Source organism: Procambarus clarkii, chromosome 43 (genome assembly GCF_040958095.1).
Source record: "Procambarus clarkii isolate CNS0578487 chromosome 43, FALCON_Pclarkii_2.0, whole genome shotgun sequence".
In the NCBI taxonomy this organism is placed as follows: domain Eukaryota; kingdom Metazoa; phylum Arthropoda; class Malacostraca; order Decapoda; family Cambaridae; genus Procambarus; species Procambarus clarkii.
The window spans coordinates 24,902,360-24,929,443 of NC_091192.1; the positions used below are offsets into that span (position 1 = coordinate 24,902,360).

The 27,084-nt window shown below is 39.8% G+C and overlaps 1 protein-coding gene across 4 annotated transcripts in view; it reads right to left on the reverse strand.

The window, feature by feature from the left end:
- LOC123755869 (steroid hormone receptor ERR1) overlaps positions 1–27,084 on the reverse strand; it is a 203,873-nt gene that overhangs the window by 10,536 nt on the left and 166,253 nt on the right. For 3 of the 4 annotated variants that reach the window (XM_069300146.1, XM_069300145.1, XM_069300148.1), the window contains exons 7-9: positions 21,168–21,329; positions 6,829–7,013; positions 3,373–3,545 (exon numbers count right to left, since the gene is read on the reverse strand). In XM_069300146.1, the coding sequence (XP_069156247.1) occupies positions 3,373–3,545; positions 6,829–7,013; positions 21,168–21,329 (520 nt within the window). The remainder of the gene's footprint in view (positions 1–3,372; positions 3,546–6,828; positions 7,014–21,167; positions 21,330–27,084) is intronic. The other variant, XM_069300147.1, reaches the window with a different exon arrangement.

The following is a 27,084-nucleotide window of genomic DNA, read 5'->3' on the forward strand; positions in this document are numbered from 1 at the left end:
CTGCTGGCAGAATCAGTTATGAATGAGCAACCAAGGGTGGCACACGCACTTCTAGCTCCCAACCCCCTGTGGGATGTGGTGTTGAAAGATCACTCTCCATCAGTGAAATTCAGACCTTATTGTTTGAATAACATAAGGGTCATAATATTGATGAAGCTAGGCACAATAAGGACCTAGCACAAGGGTTGGATGCAAGTGCTACAGCACCGATGAGGATGATACAACGAGCGTATTCAGTTGTAACTGAGCGCCACCTATACTCACTCGTGTATCTCCAATTTTTTATAGATACATAAATGAATTGTTTTATGGGTTCAGTGATGATGCATCTGATACAAATAGCATAGATGAACAGTGTTAGCAGCTTCTATGGTGGTGTTTTCCATAGATCTTTTCAAGGATAGCTGAATCTCTACCAGAATACCTGAATTTCTTCCAGAATACCTTACAAAGTGATCTTTTCAAGACTACCTTACAAATTGATCTTTTCCTATAATCTTTTCAAGACTACCTTTCACTAAAACAGTTGGTATACTCTCCAAAATCAGATATTATGTAGCTAACTCTGCTCTCATCTCACTATATTATGCACTAATCTATCCCTATCTTAATTATGGTATCTATGTACGGGGTTCAACCACTGCAAACCACCTCAAGTCCATCATCACCCAGCAAAAATCTGCTATCAGAATAATAACAAATTTCAGACAACACTCGGCCTCCTTGTTTAAATCCCTAAACAAGCTAAACATACTCACTCCACACATTCTCTCGTGTCAACTACACTTACAAAACCTTGTTTTTAAATGCAAATCCTGCTCTGAAACTCTCCCTGGACAGATGTAATACGACCCATTGTCACCACACCAGAAATAAATATCTTTGATATCCCCAGAATCAAGCTTAATCTGTGTAAACACTGTAAACACTCTATGCAAATAAAGGGACCTAGTCTATGGAACTCACTCCCTAATGAATTGAAAAGCTGTCAAACAGCTTTTGCATCATTCAAAAACAAAACTAAAAAGTACCCTGTACCTAATTTCATGTGCAGGCGATGATAACGTGGCTAAAGTATGTTGACCAGACCACACTAAAAGGTGAAGGGACAACGACGTTTCGGTCTATCCTGGACCATTCTCAAATCAATTGATTGACTTGAGAATGGTCCAGGACGGACCGAAACGTCGTCATCCCTTCACCTTCTAGTGTGTGGTCTACCTAATTTCATCTTCATAGTTTCCTACCTTGTTGCTTTAAATTGCACTGTATCTCGTGCTACCCAATCTTTATGTACCTAATCCAAACGACTTTACCATTGTGATCATCGCTGTCTTCTTATATGTGCTATCAATTTGCTGTATGGTGTATATTAATCTTTGTTTACATTACCAATCAAGCTGTCAATGCAATCAATCAGAGCTACCAATGTGCTTTAATATACCTACTAATCTCTCTCATCTCATTTTTTTCTTGTAATGTATCTGTTATCATTTTATTAATTCTGCTAGAATTTACATACTTAAAATTATCTGTTTGATTAACCCTCAAACTGCTAGGGGGCCCAAATGGAATTCACACCCACAGGCGCAACAAAAAAAAAATCCAAAAAATTCTTTCGTCTTATAGAAGTGTTCATTTTTGTTCCCTGATCACGGAAAAAATAACCAAAAAATCGTAGGTGGCATATTTTAGCCGCAATAGGGTAGGGAAGTGTGGCAAAAAAGGGGCGTTGGCAGAGCCTTCGCCAGACGAGGTTTACTCCGCCCGAGCTGTCAGACGTCAGTTGCCACAAATATATTATTACCTAATTATTTCAATGTCTCTGATTGATTTTGTCTTAGTTTTTTTGCAGTAATATTATTCCATACAGTGAATTGTGGTATATTTATATTATAAAATGTGTGAACCATCGCTGTACTCAAAATTATGGTGTGCATATTAGTGATTCAATTATTATGTTCATAATACAATAAACAAATAGTTTTGCTGTTGTTACAGTATATATACAGGTTATATATAAGTACAGTATCTACATGTTTTGTTCACCATAACGAACTACTAAGTTGGTCTTGTGAGTCAAAAAACAACGAGGAGTGACCGCCAAACACCAGCAAGCCACTCGCTGCCACTCCCTCCCTCAACACCACCTCACTCACCCACATTCTCCTCCCACAATACTGTTTTTGCATTTATTCACTATACACAGACGTTATATATACGTAATTACATGTTTTGTTCACCATAACTGTACATCTGAGCTTGTATGGTGAGTAAAGGCACAAAGACGTAGCTACTCACACAGTCAGCTGATAGGCGGCCGCCCTCAAGGCCAGACGCACTAATATTTCTCCTCCAACAATATTGTTTGTGGTGTTATTACGCTATATATACACACATTATATATAAGTATCTACCTGTTTTATTCACCATACCTGTACAAATAAGCTGGTATGGTGCCCAAAGACTATAGTGGCCATCAGTAAACAACATGCCAAGTCGTGCAGACGACGCTCCTCCCTCACCAAAATGGTGGCTCCCAACCTACTCCTCTCGCTGTTATCTCACACTATACACACGTTATATATAAGTATCTACATTTGTGTTCACCATATAGCGAACCACTAAGCTGGTATGGTGAATGCAGTCAATAAATGGTGGCCACACACAGTCAGAAGACGACGCCACAACCCTCCCTCCACAGCCTTACTCCTCCCTCCATGGAGCACAGCACTAAATATCACCACAATCCTGCTATTATCAGAATCCTGGTCAGTTTTATCACAGTCAGGGGGCTTCAGTAATACTATCACTGCTAAATAATAGCAGTATCATTTATATTATGGTATTTGTAGGTGATGCTGTGGTCACAAGCTGAACAGCGGGGCTGTGAGCTCGTGCTGCGTGCGCCAGCCTTGGTGGCTTGCTCAATACTGACGCTATAACACCCAAGAATGTTGGCCTGGATTTTTTTCTAGGTGGCATCTGGCAACTATCGGTCGTGGCTGTACTATAGCTGCCCCTATCCCAGACGGGGCATTTAAATTATAGCGCTAGACACGAAATCATATATAAATGATGTGCGCTGTTTCGGTTTTGTCACTGATATCATTTATATATGATATGCGCGGTTTGAAGGTTAAGGACCTGCCCGAAACGCTGCGCGTACTAGTGGCTTTACAAGATTGTAAATACCATGCTATGTATCCTCACAAACCCAATGTACCTTTTTGTATATAAATAAATAAATAGGGTGGATGATGTATGATTAATACAACTTTATAAAAAGGTTGATGAATAAACAAAATGCTATTAAAGCATAAAGATAGAGAGATATAACTAGGTTATTCATAGGACATAATGAAGACTGACCTGATAGTAGCAACAGCGTCATGCAAGGCCTGAAGGATGTTTTGCCTGAGGCGGTGGAGGGCCTGATTGTCCTGAAGTCGTACATCTGAATTAGTCAGCACCAAGGCTTTGAGGAGAAGGAATTCCTCCCTGTTAATTCCACATTGCTCAAGTCGCTCCACGACACCCAAAACCTGGATGACACAAAGAATGTAATACAGTATGTGGATTTTGTACAGTTTGAAATGTATTCCTCAGTTGCTCTTCAAACTTATCTCTGTTACCACAAAGAAAAAGCCCAACACTCATTCTTTCTCTCAGCCAGTCAGCCAGCTGCTACATTCAAGAGCTCCAGGAAAACTCAATTACCTAAGTATTGTAAAATAGTTTGATGACTGAGTGGTGTTCCAGGCAACATAACAGTACAGGGAATTTAAAAAATAGCTGAGATAAAACAAATATGCTAAAGTGAGTGAAAATTTGGATTAGTAAAAATCCATGATGATGCCTTTCTAGATTACCCTTGAGGAGACCATCAAGGAATGAGAGAGGAATTGCAAAACACTTCCTGTAGGGAGCTGATAGAGGAATATGGCATGGAAACATTATGGGGAAAATTTCAAGAAAGTCATCTCTGAAGTCATTCAAAGATATGTACCAGAAAGGAGAAAGAAAAAGAAAGTTAGCTACATGGATGACAAAGGTAATAAATGCAGGCGATGAGTCACAATAACGTGGCTAAAGTATGTTGACTAAACCACACACTAGAAGGTGAAGGGACGACGATGTTTCAGTTTGTCCTGGACCATTCTCAAGTTGATTGTGATGAGGAAGTAGAGACAGGCAATAAATAGGTAAGAGAGAGGTGAAGAACAAAGTAATGTGTAGTAAAGGGGATAGTAGTAGGAATAAGAACTGCAGAGGGCCTATTGACCCATACAAGGCAGCTCCTATTATAACCACCGAATGAGAAGGAGATAGTAATAGGAATAAGAAAAGGATAGGAAGGGAACGTAGGAGAAGACAATGAACAGAAAAAAGAGAGAAAGAAAAGGAAAGAGAAAGAAAGATAAATGGGAGGGTAAGCTTATGTTAGGTCACGTTTGTTAGAACGTTCTAACGAACGAGTGTGTACAGTACACCGGCTCACCTGGCCTGCCTCGCCGCCCTGGGTCAACACCATTAGAGTCACCACCACCATGTATGTCCCCTGATTATTTATTCTGTGATAGTACTTGTGATGAATCTTTCTCAGGCTTCAGTGACATAGGCTCCAATACGAGTAGTGTTGATGAGACCTGAGTACGAGTAGCGAGAGTGTTACTAGGCAGGGTTTTGCTGCCCCAGCAACACGTCGCAGCAAGCGGCAGCGTGTCACACAGCTAGAGGACAATGACGACAGTGGCCCCTCTACATCAGGTGTTCGTGGTAGGCCTACAATACGCAGATCAGTCTCATCTCCTATCATACCCCCCACACGCAGCTCCAGCACCAGACGACGGAGCCGTGTTTTTGGGGCTCGTGGTGGTGTTAGCCATAGTGTTGGCATCAAAATCAAACCCCCGGGTGTACTTGTGTGGGAAGATTGTGCCACATTTGTTCCACAAATACCAACGTTTGATGGTACCAATGTTGGTGTAACACCATTATTCCATATACAGGTGAGGATATGGCAGAAATAAACAATTTCCTGGCATATTTTGATAATGAATTCATGACCCATCTTGTGACTGAGACAAACAGATATGCTCACAGCCTCATGGATGCCGGCATTTTACCTGCCTCTCACCTGACACGATGGAAGGACAGTGACATGAGAGGCAAGTTCCGTGACTATTTTGTACCTGGACAGAATGTGGTGATCGACGAATCACTTGTACTGTTCAAGGGGCGACTGGCATTCAAGCAGTACATCCCATCAAAGCGCCACCGATTTGGACTAAAGTTTTTCATGCTGTGCGACTGAAACTGGTATCGTCATGGACATGATACTGTATTTAGGTACAGACATCAACATACCAGCTCAAGATGAACACGGGTTCTCTGGCAGTGTTGTCAAAACCCTGATGGAACCGTTGCTGAACAAGGGGCATTTACTGTTCACCGACAACTACTATACCAGTCCCTTGTTGACAAGATACCTCCTTGCTCACAACACCAGCATATGTGGCACTGTGAAGGCCCACAGGAAGGAAATGCCAGTGTTTGGCATAGGTATTGCAGTGGGTGATTGCCAGCTGTGCAAGTGTGACAATATGCTCTCAGTGCGGTGGAGGGACAGACACAGGGTGAATATGCTGACTACAATTCACACCGGTACCATGTTGGACAGTGGCAAAATCCACTTTCAAACGCACTTCCCCATAAATAAGCCAGATTGTGTTATAGATTACAACGTGAACATGTGCCTAGTAGATAATTGTGACATGATTCTCGGTGCCGTCGAGTGCGTGCGGAAGTCTGTGAAGTGAACGAAAAAGTTCTTTTTCCACCTAATAGATGTTGCAGTGCTCAACTGCTTCAATATGTATCTGGTAAAATCAGGTAGGAAACTGCCAATACGGACATTCAGTGTTGCTGTTGTGTCACAACTGCTCGTAAAGTATGGCAAGGAGGGCTCTGTTGTACTGTATGGGGTGCCAGCAACAATGCCACACGCAGTTCCAGACAGGCTGAGGGGTAACGAGATGTTCGGTGTCCACATGCTCGAGTATATGCCAGGCACAGCATCACGTGAAATGGGTAAACGTGTCTGTGTAGTATGCAAGAACACTACCCGACGAGAACAAAAGCGAATTTGCATCAACACCTGATGCGTTGAGTGCAAGGTTCCACTATGCCCCATTGGCTGTTTTGCAGCATATCACATACTTGCAGAGTTCTGAGTGTGTTGATGGTGTGTGTATATAGTGTGTGATACTGTACAGTGGGTAAATAAATTGTATATATACATAAATGAGCATGATACATTGGAAATATGTGCAAGATATGTGAACACATTTGTGATGTACGTAACACAGTGTCTTCGGACAGTACAGAAGTTCTACTGCCATAATATAGTGTACATGTTCATTATACATAGGATTGGCAGAAAAAACAAAACAAATACATCTGGAACCGTGTGCCAAAAATGAACAAAAATATATTTGTGGCAACTCGCGCATCTTGAACCAGGTGCACTACTGCCCCAGGGGAGCGTACGCCACAGGTAACCTGTGATTAATGATGTCACGCACCATTTTACGGACCTCACTGCGGCCAAAGTACAGTAAGTACAATTTTTAGTTTATTTTCACATTTCTGTAATCAACAGAAGGGTTTTTTAACACATTAAAAAAAATTATGAGAATTTATTTCCTGTGCACAGGGATAGGGGTGCTGTATTTGGAAGGTGAGCAGCACAGTGGTTAAGGGTAAAATATTATCACACTGGAAATACAAAATTTCACATTTATATAGTTACATTACAGTACTAACCTGAGTGAAGAGCTCTGTGGCGTTGCATTCTCTCGCTTGCTTCTCATCTAGGGTGAAATCGGGAGCGAAGTGAAGTGTGTGGCCGTGAGCGGGCATGGAGCGATAAGCTAGTCCTAGGGTTAGGATCTCTCCCCATGTGCTTTGAAGCAGTCGCATCTGGTCATTCAATGCTAGCTCTGTGAATCCTGTAGACATCAGTAAGGAATACTTTTATGTTCCTTGTCAAGTACATAAAAATCTGCAGCTTCTACTATTTAACCTTCAAATCACCATTAATAATAATAATAATAATAATTTATTTAGGCAAAAGTACATACATACATACATACATACATAAATAAGAGACAAGAACAGCGGAGGACTGCTAGGCAAGACAATGCCTAAAGACATCAATACGCAGAGCATTTTGGGCATAATGTGGAAAAAAATCTGGTGACTAATATACAAGCTTAATAATAAAAATTAATTGTGTCAGGGGACAGGCAGCCAGTTTATACAGACAGTACATGTTAGACTTATATCGAGGTTCCCCCCCCCCCAGGGTCAAATTACTGACCCTCCCCAGGATGCAGCCCCACAACAAGCTGAATAACACCTGGGTACCTAATTACTGCTAGGTGAACAGTGGCATTAGATGATAGGAAATGCGCCCAATCATTTCAGTCCCACTCAGGATTTGAACCTGTAATTCTTGATTGTAAGTCGAGAAGGAACCCAACTGTACTACTGGGACCCCCAAATCTTGGGTATGCTATTACTCTTATCTTGGGTAATAGCATACAAGAATTCGTACAGTTGAAGAAGCTAGCAACTAGTGGGTTATCAGGCTGGCATACCTAGAGCATATCTAGAGAGGGTTCTGGGAGCCCTTCTACTAGGCCAGGCTCAACTTGTGATTACTTGGTCCAACATGAGGCCAGGCTCAACTTGTGATTACTTGGTCCAACAGGCTATTGCTTGGAGAGGCCCACAGGCCCACCTATCCAGTACAGCATGGTTGGTCCAGCAACTTCTTGCAAAAACTTATCTAAGTGCCTCTTGAATACATCCATCTTTGCTCCAGCAATATTTCTAATGCTTGCTGGGAAAGTGTTGAACAGCTGTAGACCTCTGATGTTCAGATAGCACTCTCTACTCTTCACTGGTTCAATTTTGCATTTCCTTCCATATCTTTTGTTCCAGTATGTTGTTATTCTATTGTGCAAATTTGGGAACTGGCCCTCAAGTATCTTCCATGTACATATTATTTGATATCTCTCTCGTCTCTTTTCCAAAGAGTACATTTTGAGAGTTTTGAGACGGTCTCAATAATTAAGATGTTTTATCATTTCTATGCATGCTGTATATGCTTTCTGTATTCCCTCTAATTCAGAGATCTCACCCGCTCTGAAAGGGAAAGTACGTACTGAGCAATACTCAAGATGGGACAGCACCAGTGATTTAAATAGTATTAGCATTGCTGTGGGGTCTCTGGATTTAAACGGTCTCATGTTCCATCATATAATTTTCCTGGCCGCTGCTATATTTGCACGGTTATATTCACTAAATGTCAGGTTGTCAGACATAATTCCCACATCTTTTACATGTTGCTTTCCTTCTACGATTGTGTCTGATGGTGTCCTGTACCCTGTGTTTCATTTAACTTCCTCATTTTCACCATACCTAAGTACTTGGAACTTGGAACTGTTAAACATCATGTTATTTTCAGTTGCCCAATTAAAGACATTATTAATATCTGCCAGCAGTTTTTCAGTGTCTTCTACAGAGGAAATTTCCATGCTGATTTTTGTATCATCTGCAAAAGATGACAAGTTAGTGCAACTGGTCTATAATTTTTTGCCAAAGCTTTACTACCTCAATTGTGCAGAGGGGCTATCTCTGCAGATTTAAGTGCTGCTGGTATCTCCCCTGTATCCAGACCCTTTCTTCATATTACATCAAGTGCTCACGTTACTGGTACTTTACATTTCTTTATGAATATTGAATTCCATGCGTCAGGACCAGAGGCTAAGTGCATGGACATGTTGTCAATTTCTCTTTCAAAGTCTTCTGAGTTCGTGTTAATATCCGTTATATTATCTAAAGCTTGGATGTCATTTATAAAGAAACTGTCTGGATCTTCTACCTAGATACTGGCATTATGCCCGAAACGCTTTGCGTAATAGTGGCTTTAGGCATTGTATGTACTAGCTCTACCTATAAGTCAACCAATCTTTGTAAAAATTTACTTTATGTATGTACCTTACCTAAATAAACATTTTATTTATTTTTTTTTTTATCTCTGACATACTAAAAACAGCAGAGATAGCACCACTCCATAAAGGCGGAAATAAGACATAGGCAAAAAATTACAGACTGATAACACTAACATCACACATCATAAAATTCTTTGAGAGAGTGCTAAGAAGTAGGATCACAAAATACATGGAATCACATCATCTCCATAACCCCGGACAACATGGTTTCAGAACAGGGTGCTCTTGCCTGTCACAGTTGCTGGACCACTATGACATGGCATTAGATGCCATAGAAGACAAACAAAATGCTGATGTAATCTACACAGATTTCACAAAAGCCTTCGACAAATGTGACCATGGTGCTATTGCACATAAAATGTGTTTAAAAGGAATTACCAGAAAAATAGGCAGATGGATCTACAATTTCCTGACTAACAGAACCCAATGTGTAATAGTCAACAAAATAAAACCGGTCTATCAACCATGAAGAGCTCAGTCCCCCAGGGTACTGTGCTTGCTCCAGTACTTTTTCTCATCCTCATATCAGACATACACAAAGACACAATCTATAGTACTGTATCATCCTTTACAGATGACACTAGGATTTTTATGAGAGTAGACAACATAGGACACGTCAAACCTCCAATCAGAAGTAAATCAGGTCTTTCTATGGGCTACTGAAAATAATCTGGTGTTTAACGAAGATAAGTTTCAGCTCATGCGCAACAGAAAAAATGAAAATATAAAAACGGAAGCTCACGTACAAAACAGTCAAATCATAACATAGAACGAAAAAGCAATGTAAAAGATTTGGGTGTACTCATGTCGGAAGACCTTACCTTTAACCCTTGGGCCACTAAGGGTCATAAATGGCTTCAACACCTACAGGAGCTACAAAAAAAAAAAAATAAAAAAAATTCTTTCATCTTATAAAAGTGTTTATTTGTGTTCCCTGATCACAGAAAAAATCACAAAAAAATTGTAGATGGCATATTTTAGCTGCAATAGGGTAGGGAAATCTGGCAAAAAACCAGCATTGAATGTAATGGAACGCCATTTTCTGGGTGAGACCCGGAGGCTTCCCGGACCTATACCAGGCTGATATGCTAATGTCAGACTTTGGCATCAGTCATGTGTATGGAGTTCTAAGGGCCTACCGGGGACCACGGCCAGAACCTGGCCCCCTCAGAGAGGCAAGGGAAGCAATGGCCTATAGAAACCCCCATGTGGTTGGAAGCATTCCATATCTGCCATCGACCGGGTCAAACATCCAGAAAGGTAAACATCCAGAAAGGTAAGCATCCCAAAACAAACCCCTATTCTGGTAAAAATTGCTACCAAAAGCCGAACTAGTGGATAGAACTCCCCAACAGAAAACAAGCAAACAAGTATGACGTCACACGTCAGCGCGCCTTTGTCTGTGCAGCTCCCCCCCTCCCTGGGAGGGGCAAGGGGGAGCCCCAGACCTCTCACGCTGGCTATCCACCCATCAGTTCTATCCAACCCCAAACACTCGGGGCGGCTAAATGCCAAGCAGCGAGAGGCCAACAGAGGTAGACCCAAGGAGACTTGTGGAAGGCAACCCCAAGCCCCAAGGGCGGTACTTACAGGGCACTCAGGGAAGGTGACCCTAAGCACATGCAGCCCGAGTACCTGAGAATACTACTTCCAGCTCACACTACCAACGTAAGAGCAGCACTGAAAACAAGTCACAGCCCTGAGACAAGACTGGAGCTGGAGCCATACGTCCATGGACGATCCCATCAGCCGAGGAACTGGGACGAGGATCGCTGGCTCAGGGGTCTGGGACTCCCCCTTTCCCCTCCCAGGAAGGGGGAGCTGCGCAGACATGCGGCGCGACTCGTGTGATGTCATGCTTGTTTGCTCGTTTTTCTTTTGGGGAGTTTTGTCCACTTGTTTGTCGATTTTTGTTGATAACCAGAACAGTGGTTTGTTTTGTGGTCTTACCTTTCTGGGTGCCTGTCCCGGTCGATGGCAGATATAGAATGCTCCAAATCACATGTGCCCCCGTTGAAAAGTGGAGGTGCAACAGGTACTCTGAGAGAGAACTCTATCAACATCAGAAGCCCGAGACTGTTCAACACGCTTCCGCTACACATAAGGGGCATAACTGGCAATCCCCTCACAGTGTTCAAGAGAGAACTGGATAAGCACCTCCAAAGGATACTTGATCAACCAAGCTGTGACTCATACGTCAGGCTGCGAACAGCCGTGTCCAACAGCCTGGTTGATCAGTCCAGCAACCAGGAGGCCTGGTCGACGACCGGGCCGCGGGGACGCTAAGCCCCGGAAGCACCTCAAGGTAACCTCAAGGTAAGGTATGGGTCATTGCTCCCCGTGCCTCTGTGAGGGGGGCCAGGTTCTGGCTTGTGGTCCTCGGTAGGCTAGAACTCCACCCACATCGACTGATGCAAAATAGTTAGGTATCCATATCAGCCATGGATAGCTCCGGGGAGCCGTAGGGGCTCCCCTCAGAAAAGTTTCTGAAACTGTTGGCATTCTTTCTAAGATCAGATGTTATGTACCTCACCCTGCCCTGGTGACGCTCTATTACTCTCTCATCTATCCTTATCTCAATTATGGTATTTGTGCTTGGGGTTCAACTACACAAAATCATTTACGTCCTCTAATAATTCAACACAAAGCTGCTATTAGAACAATATCTAACTCTGGTCCCAGACAGCACTCGGTACCCTTAGTCAAATCTTTGAATATGTTAGATATTAAGTCACTGCACATCCTCTCATGCATACTCTATATATTTAAAACTCTGAACTGCAATGTCAATCTTGACCTTAGAAGCTTCCTAGAAGGTTGTAACAGAACTCATGGGCATCTCACCAGAAACAAATATCTATTTGATATTCCAAGAATGCGACTTAACCAAACTAGAAATGCTCTACAAATCAAGGGACGCAGAATGTAGAATGGTCTCCCCAATCATGTCAAAGGCTGTACCTCTCTCATCCAGTTTAAGAGTAAAACCAAGTGCTACTTAATTAACTCCAGGTAACCTACCTTACTCCCTAAATGTCAACCATGTCTTGCTTTTGTTAAACAATATTGTTTGTTCTCCAACTTGTACAATTACTGATTTCTGCCATGTTCCCCCCCCTTTTTTTTATTCCTTTTTTCAACACAATTTATACCTAATCCCAATAACAATTAAGTTTTAAGTCTAAGTGGGTTTGTTCGCCCACACCTTGCCCGAAACGCTATGCGTATTAGTGGCTCTAGGTATTGTATGTACTAGCTCTATCTATAAATCCTACATTATGTTTGTAAATCAACTATATATATACTGTTCCTGAATAAAAATTTATTTATTTATTATTTATTATGAATAAACATATTTTTACTCTGAAATAATATAAATTTATAAAGAAATTAGATGAAACTAAGTGGTATGAGAGGCCATAGGAAGTTGACGCTCCAAGCGAAAATGTTGTGGAGCGACTTATCCAAGATGAACAAATTATTCAATATATATTGTTGCCTAGAGGTTATATTAAGTTATGTTTGGAAAGGTTAGGTTTAGTTAGGTTATGTTTGGGTAGGTTGGTTTGGTTAGGTAGATACAGGAGGCTCATAAGTCAGCAAACATTGTCGCTTGGACCATTAAATGCTTTGGCGTCACCAGCTTCTTATTTTCGTCTAATTTCTTTATTAAATGATACTTTTTCAGAGTAAAAATATGTTTTTCATGTTGACCAAACCACACACTAGAAAGTGAAGGGACGATGACATTTCGGTCCGTCCTGGACCGTCCTGGACCATCCTGGACCATCCTAGACTGTCCTGGACCATCCTGGACCATCCTGGACCATCCTGGACCATCCTGGACCGTCCTGGACCATACCCTTACTCATATCTCTAAATATGTTAGATATTAAGTTACTGCACATTCTCTCATGTGTACTCTATATATTCAAAACTCTGAACTGTAATGTCAATCATGACCTTAAAAGCTTCTTAGAAGGTTGAAACAGAACCCATGGGCACCACACCAGAAACAAATACCTATTTGATTTCCTAAGAGTACGACTTAATCAAACTAGAAATGCTCTACAAATCAAAGGAACTATAATGTGGAATGACCTTCCCAATCATGTCAAAGACTGTACCTCTCTCAACCAGTTTAAGATAAAAACTAAAAGCTACCTAATAAACTCCATGTAACCTACCTTACTCCTAAATGTCAACCCATGTCTTACTATTGTAATCAATGCTGTTTGTTGACCAACTTGTATAATTGCTATTCTCTGCCTTGTTCCCCCCCCCCCCTTATTTTATTTTCTATTTTTTCAACACAATTTATACTTTAAACTTAACTTTAAGCTCAATTACTATTAAGTTTTAGTCTAAGTGTTTTTTTTCCCCTCACCTTGCCCGAAATGTTATGCGTACTAGTGGCTTTAGGTATTATATGTACTATGTCTATCTTTAAATCCAACATTATGTATGTAACTCAATGTATGGACCTTTACCTGAATAAATAATCTAATCTAATCTAATCTAATTCTCAAATCGATTGTGATTGTGCATAATCGACTTGAGAATGGTCCAGGACGGACTGAAACGTTGTCGTCCCTTCATTTTCTAGTGTGTGGTTTGGTCAACATATTTCAGCCACGTTATTGTGACTCCTTGTCTGCATATATTTTTCGTGTTCTAAATTCAGCACCAACATTATAATAAATAAATATATCATATTTATTCATTACTAACGTAATGCTAGGAAGCTTTGTGTAGCTTTGAGTAAGTCTGGGTAGCTTTGGGTAATTAGATGGACCCCCCCCCTCCTCCTAATACATGCTTGACGGTAAAAGATATTTTAAGTGAGATAAGTACTTGTTTGAAATTTACTGTGGCACTATGATGTCGGAAACAGTGAAAGAGGTAGTGTTCGATTGTTTCTGGCATATAACAGTGGATGCAGCATTTGTTGTCTGCTCTGTATTTAGAGCTGTGTGCAGCCAGTTTGGTGTATCCCAGCCTTAATCTGGTCATTGCTACATAAATTTCTCTGCTGTTATATCTGACATGTTTTCATTTTGAATACAAATCTTTGCTGATGGTATCTTTGAAAGCTCCTTTACGTGCAACATGGGGAATTAGATGACGGGTAATGTAAGGTGTTTGCATCGCTTTGGCCAGATGGTCTCCATGTTCATTATGTAGTATACCACAATGCGCAGGGACCAATTGGATAAAGATATCATAACTGTGCAATCAATGTTCACAAAGAAGTTGGAGGCATGGGTAAACAAACTCTTTGCACATTGTGGAAGAGTATGTAGTTGCATGAATCGCACTCTTGAAGTCCCTACAGATTGTTTATATCCTAACTGGTATTGTTGTGATTATTGGTGGAGCCTGTTTTGTTTTTTTTCTTGCTAGCAGACATCTTGAATTTTGTTGTCTGCACTGTTTACACTATGGCCAGTTTTTCTCATCCAATTTTTTCACTTCCCCTTGCACATTTGTTTTACCTCACCTACTTTCAAATACACTACACATTTAAGTTTCTTGGGACACCATTAACAGTCATCAACCTGTTCTACAATACTAAGGCATTTGAAATATCCAGGAGTTCCTCTGATGCAGGTGTTGACTCCTCTGATGCAAGACTAAGCGGTCCACAGAATTACCAAAATCTACCCAAATTTACCCAATCTAGCATTACGTAAGTAATGAAGAAATATGGTATATTTACTTACTATAATGTTGGTGCTGAATTCAGAACATGATCACACCTGTTTTTACTCTGAAATAATCTAATTTCATAATAAAATTAGAAGTATATATGTAGCAGGTGACGCCGTAGGAAGTCGAGGGTCCAAGCGACAATATTGTGGAGCGACTTATCCAAGATATATGGTCGCCTGGAGAGTGTTTGCTGGCATATCAGCCTCCTGTACACAGTGATCCAGTAGTCGTACTTCTTTGCTCAAATTGTCGCAAATTTAATTGGTGATATTAACAAGTAGAATAGGTATTTGTAAAAATATCCTTCATAAATAACCACAAAACATTTAATACTTATTAAAAAAAAAGCGTGTCTGGAAGTTAAATCAACCCAATATGACTATAATTTTGTTATAAAGATACAGTACTAACGTTATTCGTTGGTATCCGTTCGCTTCTTAAACTACTCCAGTCCTTTTCGCTCATAGAACACCGAACCCTACACGCTCTCTGATATATTGCTTAATTAATAGAGATTCACAAATAAAGCTTATATTTGTATATATTATCAGAAAGGCAGAGATAAAATAGGTTTTGTGAATCCATCAGAGATTATACCTTATTAGCGAGGAAAGATATTCATATTTTAAACATGGTTTCTTGGCCGACAATGGGAACCTATCGATGGGAACTAAGACCTTTCAAAGATCAATGTTAATTTAATCTAGATACTGTAATAAACGAAGTTTTCTATGTCATCATAAAGACAGAAATATAAGCTGCATGTTAATACTTTAGCATAAATATAACTGAAGTGAAAGTGAAGATATATGGCTTTTTATAGTTACTGGATGGCTACTTCATTGAGTGTGAAGGCCTGCACACAAGCCAATCAATTGTGCAATTTTATTTCCATATATGCAAAAGTAACATTAAAAGTCTATATGTCAGAATAAAGCTATATGTAGACAATAATGTGGCTTCATTTCAAGGAAAATATATCTTAAATGAAAGCCAAGATATGGTTAAATAAATAGACAATACCACACCATCGCCGGTGTCCGGACACATGAAAACCTCCAATGCCTCAGTGTGCAGCCAGGCGGGCAATACAAGCTTCACAAATCCGATAAATTATGTAATTCAGATGCGTTGATAAAAGTTTCTGTTTTATATTTGATTGAAAATACAGATATAAACTTATAAAGTTATAATGATACCTTAATTGTATCTGATCATCATTATATACAGACAGAAAATAACTTATAAAATTGTAGGCACTTTAATACACAAAACAGCAGTAAAGATATACGTATGTTAATTATTGCGCAGGATCGCTCTTAAGAACTTAATTATATACCATAATACAGCATTATAATTAATTCATTGTGTTAGGGGACAGGAAGCCAGAGCATATTCATACATGTTAGGCTTTTATCAAAGTCATCTCCAAGGTCGAATTACTGACCCCGCCCAGAATATGCAACCCCACAACAAGCTGACAAACTCCTGAGTATCTACTTACTGCTAGGTGAACAGTTGCAGTAGGTGAAAGGAAATGTACCCAACCATTTCTGTCCCGCCCAGGATTTGAACCCGGAATTCTCGATTGTGCATCAAGAACGAACACAACTGTACTACTGGGACCTCTATATATATATGGTGATATGTTCTATAATCTATATCATCAGAAAATCGGAAACATACAATATATTTTCAAATATTTGTCATTAAAGCATTTATTTTTGATATAGAGGTGTATTTCAGTTACCCTAATATAGAACATGAATATCATACTCATCCTGTGAGTGGTAGTTTATTGTGCACCCCATACACATCCTGTGAGTCTTTGTTTACGTGCACCCCATACTCATCCTCTGTGTGGTAATTTATTGTGCAACTCATACTCATCCCGTTACCAGTAGTTTGTGCAACCCATACCCATCCTATGACCTGTAGTTTAATGTGCAACCCATACTCATCCTGTGAGTGGTAGTTTATTGTGCACCTCATACTCATCCTGTGAATCATATTACATTGTGCAACCCTTTCTCGTCGTGTGAATCTTTGTTTACTGTGCTCTCCATGCTCATCCTCTGCGCGATAGTTTCTTGTGCAACTCATACTCATCCTGTGAGTGGTAGTTCATTGCATATCCTATACCCATCCGTGTGTAGTAGTTCATTTGTACTCTATATTCATCAAGAAGTGTATTTTACCAGCATGATAATATAAATCAAGAATAAAGGCCCAACTGGCTTACGGATCCATAATCAAAATAAGAGCAATCACTAATTATCATGACAAATAGCCTACTATAGGCTCCACTTCCGCCTTCGACAAACTGCCGCCGGAGGTGGTAGTTTATACAGTAGTTTATTGTACACCCCCCGCACCTGCAGCCCGGGAAAGGGGGCATTGGAATGTGGACATGTGAACCAATACTCACTCCCCTCTTCTTGTTAATAATAATACTAATAATAATAAAAATTAAATAATAATATTAATCAAAATAATAATGGAAAACTTAATGTAATACCCTAGTGCTTGAATGAAGGTGAAGGAAAGACCCTATGAATGTTTAAGTGTATTAAAAAAATTATTTTTGGATCTAACCTTCATTCTTTCTCAATGTGTTGTGTACAATGATCTGATTATACCTATTCATTTCCAACTCCCTTTCTTGGAAGAATGACACATATGATCGTGATTTCTCCCTTGCTCCTAACGGGGAACAAGGGACCTAATGGGAATGGGAGATGAAGTCCTTCATGAAACGGACAGAGAGAAAGATCTTAGAGTTGATATCATGCCAATCCTGTCTCCTGAAACCCACATCAAAAGAATAACATCAGCGGCGAATGTAAGGCTGGCTAACATCAGCACTGCCTTCAGAGACCTGTGCAAGGAATCAGAACCTTGTATACTACATATGTAAGACCAAACCTAGAGTATGCGGCCCCAACCATGGAGCCCATACCATGTCAAACACAAGACGAAGCTAAAGAAAGTTCAGAGGTATGCCACTAGGCTGGTCCCAGAACTAAGGCATGAGTTACGAGGATAAAGATAAAGGTAGATAAAGAGCAATATCGACGTCCTCCCCCCCACCCACCTCCCTAAAGGTCGAATTACTGACTCTACCCAAGATGCAACCCCACAACAAGCTTACTAACTACCGGGTACATACCTACTGCTAGGTGAACGGGAGCATATGATAATAGGAAATTCGCCAAACCATTTCTGTCCCTACGTGAATTCAAACCCGAAATTCACGATTATGAGCAGAGAGCAATAGTACACCAAGAACTTCAACAAAACCTTGTAGATCTGAGGCAAAGTGAAATCGACACCAGTAATTCCATCTATCATCATACTATCATGCAAGAGGAGTCACACATCTGTGGTTCATCTAGTAAAATCAGCAGACTTCTAGATGTTACTACTGCTCGGCTTAGACTCGGTTACAAGTATCTCTGGGAATTCTCATTATCTGCTGATGTAGACCTAACCAAATGTAAACTGTGTCAACAAAACTATTTGCACACCCTCCGTCACTATGTGATGGAGTGTGAAAAGATACGTAAATTCAGAGACAATTCTTTAACAAACGTTCAAGAAATTTGTAGTTTGTTCAAAAGGTATTCGGAAAGAGATGCAGCAGTTTCAGATGATAGCTAAATTGTCCTGGTTTCTAGGAACTGTGTGCATGAGTCTTTGGAAACACTATCCCCACTCTGAACACCGCAAAGTCTGTGCTTATATGAATATACGTCACATACACATATTTTATACCACACATCTAATTTTTACCCTTAGTTCTTTATTGTTCACTTACATACTCAATGAAACTTGCAACAACTACATTTGAGGAAGGATTCCAGAAGCAGTGATTTGTGGCAGAACCACTGTGATTTCTTTTTTTCTGGTATCATTCTTTATGTTGTACATAAAGCAGTTAATAATTATTTATTTATTTACTTATTTATATAAATACAAGAAAGTACATTGGGGGTTAAGAGAGAACATAGAGTTTAAGTTGAAATTACAATCCTGTAGAGTCACTAGCACACATAGCGTTTTGGGCAAGTCCTTAGAGCAAATCCTTAAACTAACAGAAAGTTTTAGAGAAATAAGAGTAAAATTTATAAAAAATGTTTAACAGGTACATTACAGCTTTACTTTACAAGTACAGATGATTTTAAGTAGGATAATTACAGAAAACTGTCAAAAAAAATGTTTACAGGTACAATGCACAAATTTTTGACACAAAAGCAGATCAGAACAATACACAATAATGAACAAGGAATCCTAAGTACAATTAGGAAAACATATCAGTCATACATTGGCTCACTGAAGCACAATATGAGGAGCATTACAAGTAGTGCAGTAGAATATGTACTCAATACAACAACCATGATAACAGATGATCTAAGATTACAATGGTGAAGAATATGGCTTAGGTACAATGAATGGGGGATTGGGTAGCACTAGAAACAGTGTGAAGATAAAGCTCTAAGTAGAAAACTATGAAGATGAAATTAGGTACTTTTTTTTTTTTTTGGAATAAGGCAAAAGTTGGACAGCTTTTCAGTTCATTAGGGAGTAAGTTCCATAGACTAAGTCCCTTTATTTGCATAGAGTGTTTACACAGATTTAGTTTGACTCTGGGGATATCAAAGAGATATTTATGTCTGGTGTGGTGATTATGTGTTCTATTACATCTGTCCAGGAAGAGTTTCAGAACAGGGTTTGCACTTAAGAAAAGGGTTTTATAAATGTAATTAGCACAAGAGAATGTATGGAGTAAATTTATGTTTAGCATGTTTAGGGATTTAAACAGGGGAGCTGTGTGTTGTCTGAAAGCAGAGTTTGTTATTATCCTTATAGCAGATTTCTGATGGGTGATGATGGGTTTGAGGTAGTTTGCAGAGGTTGAGCCCCAAGCACAGATACCATAAGTAAGATAGAGATAGATAAGTGCATAATAGAGTGAGAGGAGAGCAGAGTAGGGTACATAATATCTGATCTTAGAGAATATACCAACAGTTTTAGAAACCTTTTTAGTTATGTGTTGAATGTAGGTGCTGAAGTTGAGTCTCTTGTCTAGGTATAGGCCAAGGAACTTTCCATCATTTTTATTGCTAATGTTTACATTATCTATCTGAAGCTGAATTGCATTCAATGATTGCAATTCAGCTGAAGCTGAATTGCAATCTTTATTGTGTTCTTTAAAGGTAAGGTCGTCCGACATGAGTACACCCAGATCCTTTACATTGCCTTTTCGTTCTATGTTATGATTTGCCTGAGTTTTGTACGTGGTTTATATCCATATATGCAAATTATTTACACAATTGATTGGCTTGTTTGCAGACCGTCACACCCCCTGAGGTAGTCATCACATAACTATAAAAAGGCATATATCTTCACTTTCACTTCAGTTATATTTATGCTAAAGTATTAGCATGCAGCTTATATTTCTGTCCTTATAATGATATAGAAAACTTCATTTATTACAATATCTAAATTAAATTAACATTGATCTTCAAAAGGTCATAGTTCCCATTGGTTGGGAGAGCATCAGCCAAGAATCCTGGTTTAAAATATGAATATCTTTCCTGTCTAATAAGGTATAATCTCTGTGATGGATTCACAAAAACTGTTTTATCTCTGCCTTTCTGATAATATATACAAATATAAGCTTTATTTGTGAATCTCTATTATTAAAGCAATATATCAGAGAGCGCGTAGGGTTCGTGTTTTATGAGCGAAAAAGACGAGTAGTTAGAGTAGCGAACGCATACCAATGAATAACGTTAGTATCTATATAACAAAATTATTATCCTTTGGAGTTGACATAACTTCCAGACACATTTTTTAAATAAATATTAAATGTTTTGTGGCTATTTATGAAAGATATTATTACAAATACCCATTGTACTTGTTAATATCACCAATTAAATTTGCAACAATTTGACGAAAGAAGTGCGACGACTGGATCACCGTGAACAGGAGGCTGATATGCCAGCAAACACTCTCCTGGCGACCATATATCTTGGATAAGTCGCTCCACAATATTGTCGCTTGGACCGTCGACTTCCTATGACATCACCTGCTACATATTTACTTCTAATTTCGTTATGAAATTAGATTATTTCAGAGTAAAAATAAGTTTGATTATGTTCTGCATTCAGCACCAACATTATAGTGAGTAAATATACCATATTTCTTCATTACTTACATAATGCTAGGAGGATTTGGGTAAATTTGGGTGGATTTGAGTAGATTTGGGTAAGTCTATGGACCCAGACTAAGAGTGTGGGTTGGGTATCTAATTTTCAGCCACTCTATTGTGACTTACTGTCTGTAAAAAACAATTATAAAAAGTAATACCTGGAATCTGTTTGGCCCATCCAATGGTGGAGACCAGTTCCCTGTCATATAGGTCAGCCAAGGTGGATATGGTCAGGAAGTCTGCATCGGAGACAGTCATGTCAGGCAGAGCATAAAGGGAATCTGGTTCACATGCAATGAGGGATTTCAGCAACTTATTATCTGGAATAAAATTGAAATTAGATTAGAATGTTGAAAACTCTATAATTACCTAAATATAATTACCAAAGTGTAGTTACAGGATGAGAGCTATGCTCATGGTGTCCCATCTTCCCAGTACTCTTTGTCATATGATGCTTAGAAACTATTGACGATTTTGGCCTCCTCCGCCTTCCCACTTGTTCCAACCGCAAAAGTGAACTATCTAAAGTTATTTTGGCAGCTTTGTTTCTCTAGTTTGAGCCTATGTACCCTTGTTCGTGAAAATACAGTTTTCAAACATTCTTCTTTGTTAATTTTCTCTATGACTGTTACTACTTTGTGCATAGTGATCATATCACCTCTTTCTAGGAGGAGCCCCTTGAGGCTCCCTGAAGCTATTATGCTGATCCAGGCCATACTACTAGGTGTCATCAGTTGCGGAGTTCTTATTGGCCTACCAAGGACCATGAGCCAGAACCTGGTTCCCTTAGAGAGGCATGGGGGAGCAGTGACCTTGTGAAACCTTGCATTTAAAGTTATTTATGTCTGCCACCATCAGGGAAGCACCCATAAAGTCAGCAAAACAAAACAGACCACTGCATGATCAGAAAAGAGACAGCCTCAAAACTCCCCCCAACAATGCACACAAACTATCAATAATTAACACTATAGCACTCTTCAATCGCAACTTGTGTTTGATTTTTTCTCTCGAGTCCGAGCATCGGACATGATGTGCATCCGATAAAAAAATATTTGTATAAAATTCATTAATTATCCGATCGACTTCAGGATAGTTTCAAAATGAGCGCCTTTAGAGTGTGCACAATTTGATACCAAAATAAAAGATGTAGCACCAAACGATGTCAGAACACTTGAAAGATTATAAATGCGGTTTTGGTCAAAATTGTAAAATATTTGTTAAAATTCTATTTATTGTACTATTATTATGGGACTAGTTTAAAAATGCGTATCTTTAGATTGCGAACAATTTGATACCAAAATGAAAGATGTAACACGAAAATTTATGTCAGAACACTGGAAAGATATAAATAATTTTGTGATGATGAGCGTCCAAAATTAAAATATTTGTTAAAATTACATTTATTGATCTATTATTATGAGACTAGTTTTAAAATACGTGCCTTTTTATTGTGAACAATTTGATACCAAAATGAAAGACGAAACACGAAAATTGATATTATTAAACTGAACGAGTATACACATTTGGCTGCGATGTGCAAATTGGTGCTCGTTCACTGGTAACTTTAGGCTTTGCTAAAGGGAGTCATGCTTGGCTTTTGGACAATATATGCATATAAAACCCCTGCAGGGAATTTAATTGCCAACACAATGATACCAGAACGGGCCATGTAGCACGAGAATTAAGCTGAGAAACTGAAACGTGTACACACATTATACTGATTTTGTGTGCTCACAGGTAACTTTTGCTGAATTTAGGCTTTGCTGTGGGGAGTCACGCTTGGCTTTTGGACCTTATATGCATATACATCTGTAGGGAATTCTGTTGCGATCACAATGATACCAAAACAAACGACGTAGCACGAGAATTAAGGTGAGAAAACTGAAACGAGTATACACATTTAGTGTTGCTGAGCGCTCGCCCGCACCACAAGGAGTAGTTTGTGCATACGCAAGAGGTAGTTCGTACAGACGTGCGGAGCGCACACCCGGGGCATGAAAGTGTTAATGAAACTAGTGTGCACTAGAATGCACCACCTCATCCACCCCCCCTTGTTTGGGGAAACAATGGAGGCAGGCCGAGTTAGGTGGCTGCCTCTACTACCAGTTTTTAATCACTTAACTGCACCAACCAAGTATTCTCAGTCAGCGGGAAACTGCGCCAACCAAGAAAACTCTTTTTGATTTTGCGTACCCATTCTAAATGTGTGCAAGGTTGGTTGTGTACAAAATGGACTCTTAGGACCTCCAGTGAAAGGCAGCCATCTTGGAAAAAAATCCCAGAATGCCCCTAGGGCTGCTGGCTGGGTAAGTACCGAGTGAGCAACTGTGGGTAGCGAACGCACCTCTGGCTCCCAAACACCTGTCCATCACGGTGTCGAAAGATAACGCCCTGTTGGTGAAATTCAAACCTTATTGTTTGAAGAACATAAGGGTCATAATATTGGTGAAGCTAGGTGCAATAAGGACCTAACACAAAGGTTGGATGCAAGTGATACAGCACTTACGAGGACGATACAGTAAGCGTATCCAGTTGTAGCTCTGAGCGCCACCCTTGCAATCCTATGCTATCTCCAATTTACTTAGATGATACATAGATGAATCGTTTTCTGCATTCAGTGATGATGCATCTGATACAAGTAGCATAGATGTACAGTGTTAGAGACTTCCATGGTGGTGTTTTCCATAGATATTTTCAAGAATAGCTGAATCTCTTCCTGACTGACGGACACTCTTTGAGGCTAGCCGAATCTCTTTCTGACTGATGGACACTCTTTGTGGCAAGCTGAATCTCTTCCTGTGTGGGGCCATACAAAGCGATCTTTTCAAGACTACCTTACAAATTGATCTTCTCCTATAATCTTTTCAATATTACCTTATGCTTTATAAACTTGGCTACATACAACCTACAAGTATTAAAGACAAGGGTGTATGTGAGTGCATTATTTGCAAGCACACAGAATGAAGAAACAGGAAGCGAAAATCTATCTGTACCTGGTGGAACGAGAGCGAAGTCGCGCTGTGCACCATGGACTACTTTGTTGATTATTACTCACTTCCGAAGTACTGAGTGTGTAATACAGTGTGTTACTGTGTAAATAGTGTGTGAAACTGTAAATATTGTAATTTTAGTGAATTTTTAACAAGTAATATTGCGACAATAAACATTTGTTGTGGACACATGTATCACAGTTCCATGGAACATTACGAACATTCTACTGTATACATATTGTAAAGGACACAAATATGCACCATATTCAATAAAAAACAAATAAAACTGCATTGGAAATACATAGAACAAATAATTGAAAATATATTTGTGACAACACCCAGTGCTTGAATGACCCGCACGACCATGTCTGGGCAAGTCGTGCACGGGCGACCAGGCCCTGATGACGTCACAGCACACCTTGTCCACATCCCCACAGCTAAAGTAAGTGAAATTTGGTATTTATTTTTACATAGACATGTTCAGGGAAGGGAATTTATCATTTTACAAAGAAAAAATAATTTTTTTAGAACACTTTATTTCATGCGCACAGGGAGAATTTTATAATAAACTCGGCGCAGCATGGTGGTTAAGATGATGTATCATGATGCAGGTTGCCAGTTCACCCTGGCTACAGTCTCCTGTTTTTGCTAAGTGAGTTTGCCTTTGAGGCTATTCTTATACACGTTTGTGTACCGTTAGCCAGGACTTATAGTGAGCTTGAAGCTACATGTGCTCATGGTTTTCTTCCCTGTGCTCCCTTTAAGTGTTGTCTTTGCACAGTTAGAATTGTCTTCCCTGGTGTGATCAGGATACACTCTCTTAGGGGGTCTCCTCGCTTGGGGTTGCCCTTCAGGTAAGCTGGTGGTTTTGGACTGTCTGTCTTTCCTTGGGTTGAGAGTGTTTTGGCTGGTGGGGTGCACTGTGGTTTGAGAGACCTAATCTGCACTTCGAGGCAGTCCCTTCAGCTTATATGGCTGGTTGGGTCTATGTTTCTCCCTTGTTTTTCCTCATTCTCCATGGTCTGGTGCCTTGAAGAGTTTGCAGTCCTTGTTTTTCATTCTTGGTCCTTTCAGGGCTTTTTGTGTCATATTTACTGCATTCCACTTTGGGATTTAGTCATGCCATTCCTGCCTCCATTAGGTTAACCAGAATCTGGGGTACAAATCATCTCCTTTTGGTCTCTTGCCCCTTATTTATTTATTTATATACAAGAAGGTGCATTGGGTTTATGAGAATACAGAGCATTGAAGTTTACATTCTTGTAAAGCCATGAGGGCCTGATAGCTAAGTGGACAGTGCTCTGGACTCATAATTCTAGGGTCCAGGTTTGATCCCCAGTAATGGCAAAAACAAAATGGGCAGAGTTTTTCACCCTGATGCCCCTGTTACCAAGCAGTAAATAGGTACCTAGGAGTTAGACAGCTGTTACGGGCTGCTTCCTGGGTAATTACCTAAGTGTAGTTACAGGATGAGAGCTACGCTCGTGGTGTTCCGTCTCCCCAGCACTCTTTGTCATATAATGCTTTGAAATAACTGACGGTTTTGGCCTCCACCACCTTCTCACTTAACTTGTTCCAACCGTCTACCGCTCTGTTTACAAAAGTGAATTTTCGTATATTTCTCCGGCAGCTTTGTTTCGTTAGTTTAAATCTATGACCTCTTGTTCTTGAAGTTCCGGGTCTCAGGAATTTTTCCCTATCAATTTTATCGATTCCTATTACTATTTTGAACGTAGTGATCATATCGCCTCTTTTTCTTCTATCTTCTAGTTTTTGCATATTTAATGCCTCTAACCTCTCCTCGTAGCTCTTGTCCTCCAGTTCTGGGAGCCACTTAGTGGCATGTCGTTGCACCTTTTCCAGTTTGTTGATGTGCTTCTTAAGATATGGGCACCATACAACCGCTGCATATTCCAGCTTTGGTCTAATAAAAGTAGTGAACAATTTCTTTAGTATTTCTCCATCCATGTATTTAAAAGCAATTCTGAGGTTTGAAAGTGTAGCATAGGCTCCGGGCACAATGTTCTTAATGTGGTCCTCAGGTGACAGTTTTCTATCTAGAACCACCCCTAGATCCCTTTCTTTGTCAGAATTCTTCAGAGATTTCTCACATAATTTATAGGTTGTGTGGGGTCTATGTTCTCCAATTCCACATTCCATAACATGGCATTTATTCACATTAAATTCCATTTGCCAAGTGTTGCTCCATATACTTATTTTGTCCAGGTCTTCTTGAAGGGCATAACAATCATCTAGGTTTCTTATCTTCCCTATTATCTTAGCATCATCAGCAAACATGTTCATGTAATTCTGTATTCCCACTGGCGGATCGTTTATGTAGACAATGAACATTACCGGTGCAAGAACTGAACCCTGTGGTACTCCACTCGTGACATTCCTCCAATCCGATACCTTGCCTCTGATTACGGCCCTCATTTTTCCGTCAGTTATGAAATTTTTCATTTGTGTTAGAAGCTTACCTGTCACTCCTCCAATATGTTCCAGTTTCCAGAACAACCTCTTATGGGGAACTCTGTCGAAAGCCTTTTTTAGGTCCAGATAGATGCAGTCAACCCAGCCATCTCTTTCCTGTAATATCTCTGTGGCTCGATTATAAAAACTGAGTAAGTTTGTTACACAGGATCTTCCAGATCGAAAACCATACTATCTGTCTGATATTATATCAATTTCCTCCAGGTGTTCTACCCATTTAGTTTTAATTATTTTTTCCAATATTTTGACTATTACACTTGTCAATGATACAGGTCTATAATTAAGGGGGTCTTCCCTGCTTCCACTTTTGTAGATTGGAACTATGTTAGCCTTTTTCCACACATCAGCTACAACTCCTGTACACAGGGATGCCTGAAAAATCAGTTGAAGTGGAATGCTGAGCTCAGGTGCACATCCTCTCAGAACCCATGGTGAAACTCCATCTGGACCAACTGCTTTGTTCTTACTTAGCTCCTTGAGCCTTTTTTCCACTTCGTCTCTAGACACCTCTATGTGCTCTATGTTATTCTCTGGAATTCTTATTGTTCTGGTTCCCTAAAGATTTCATTTTGTACAAACACACTTTGGAACT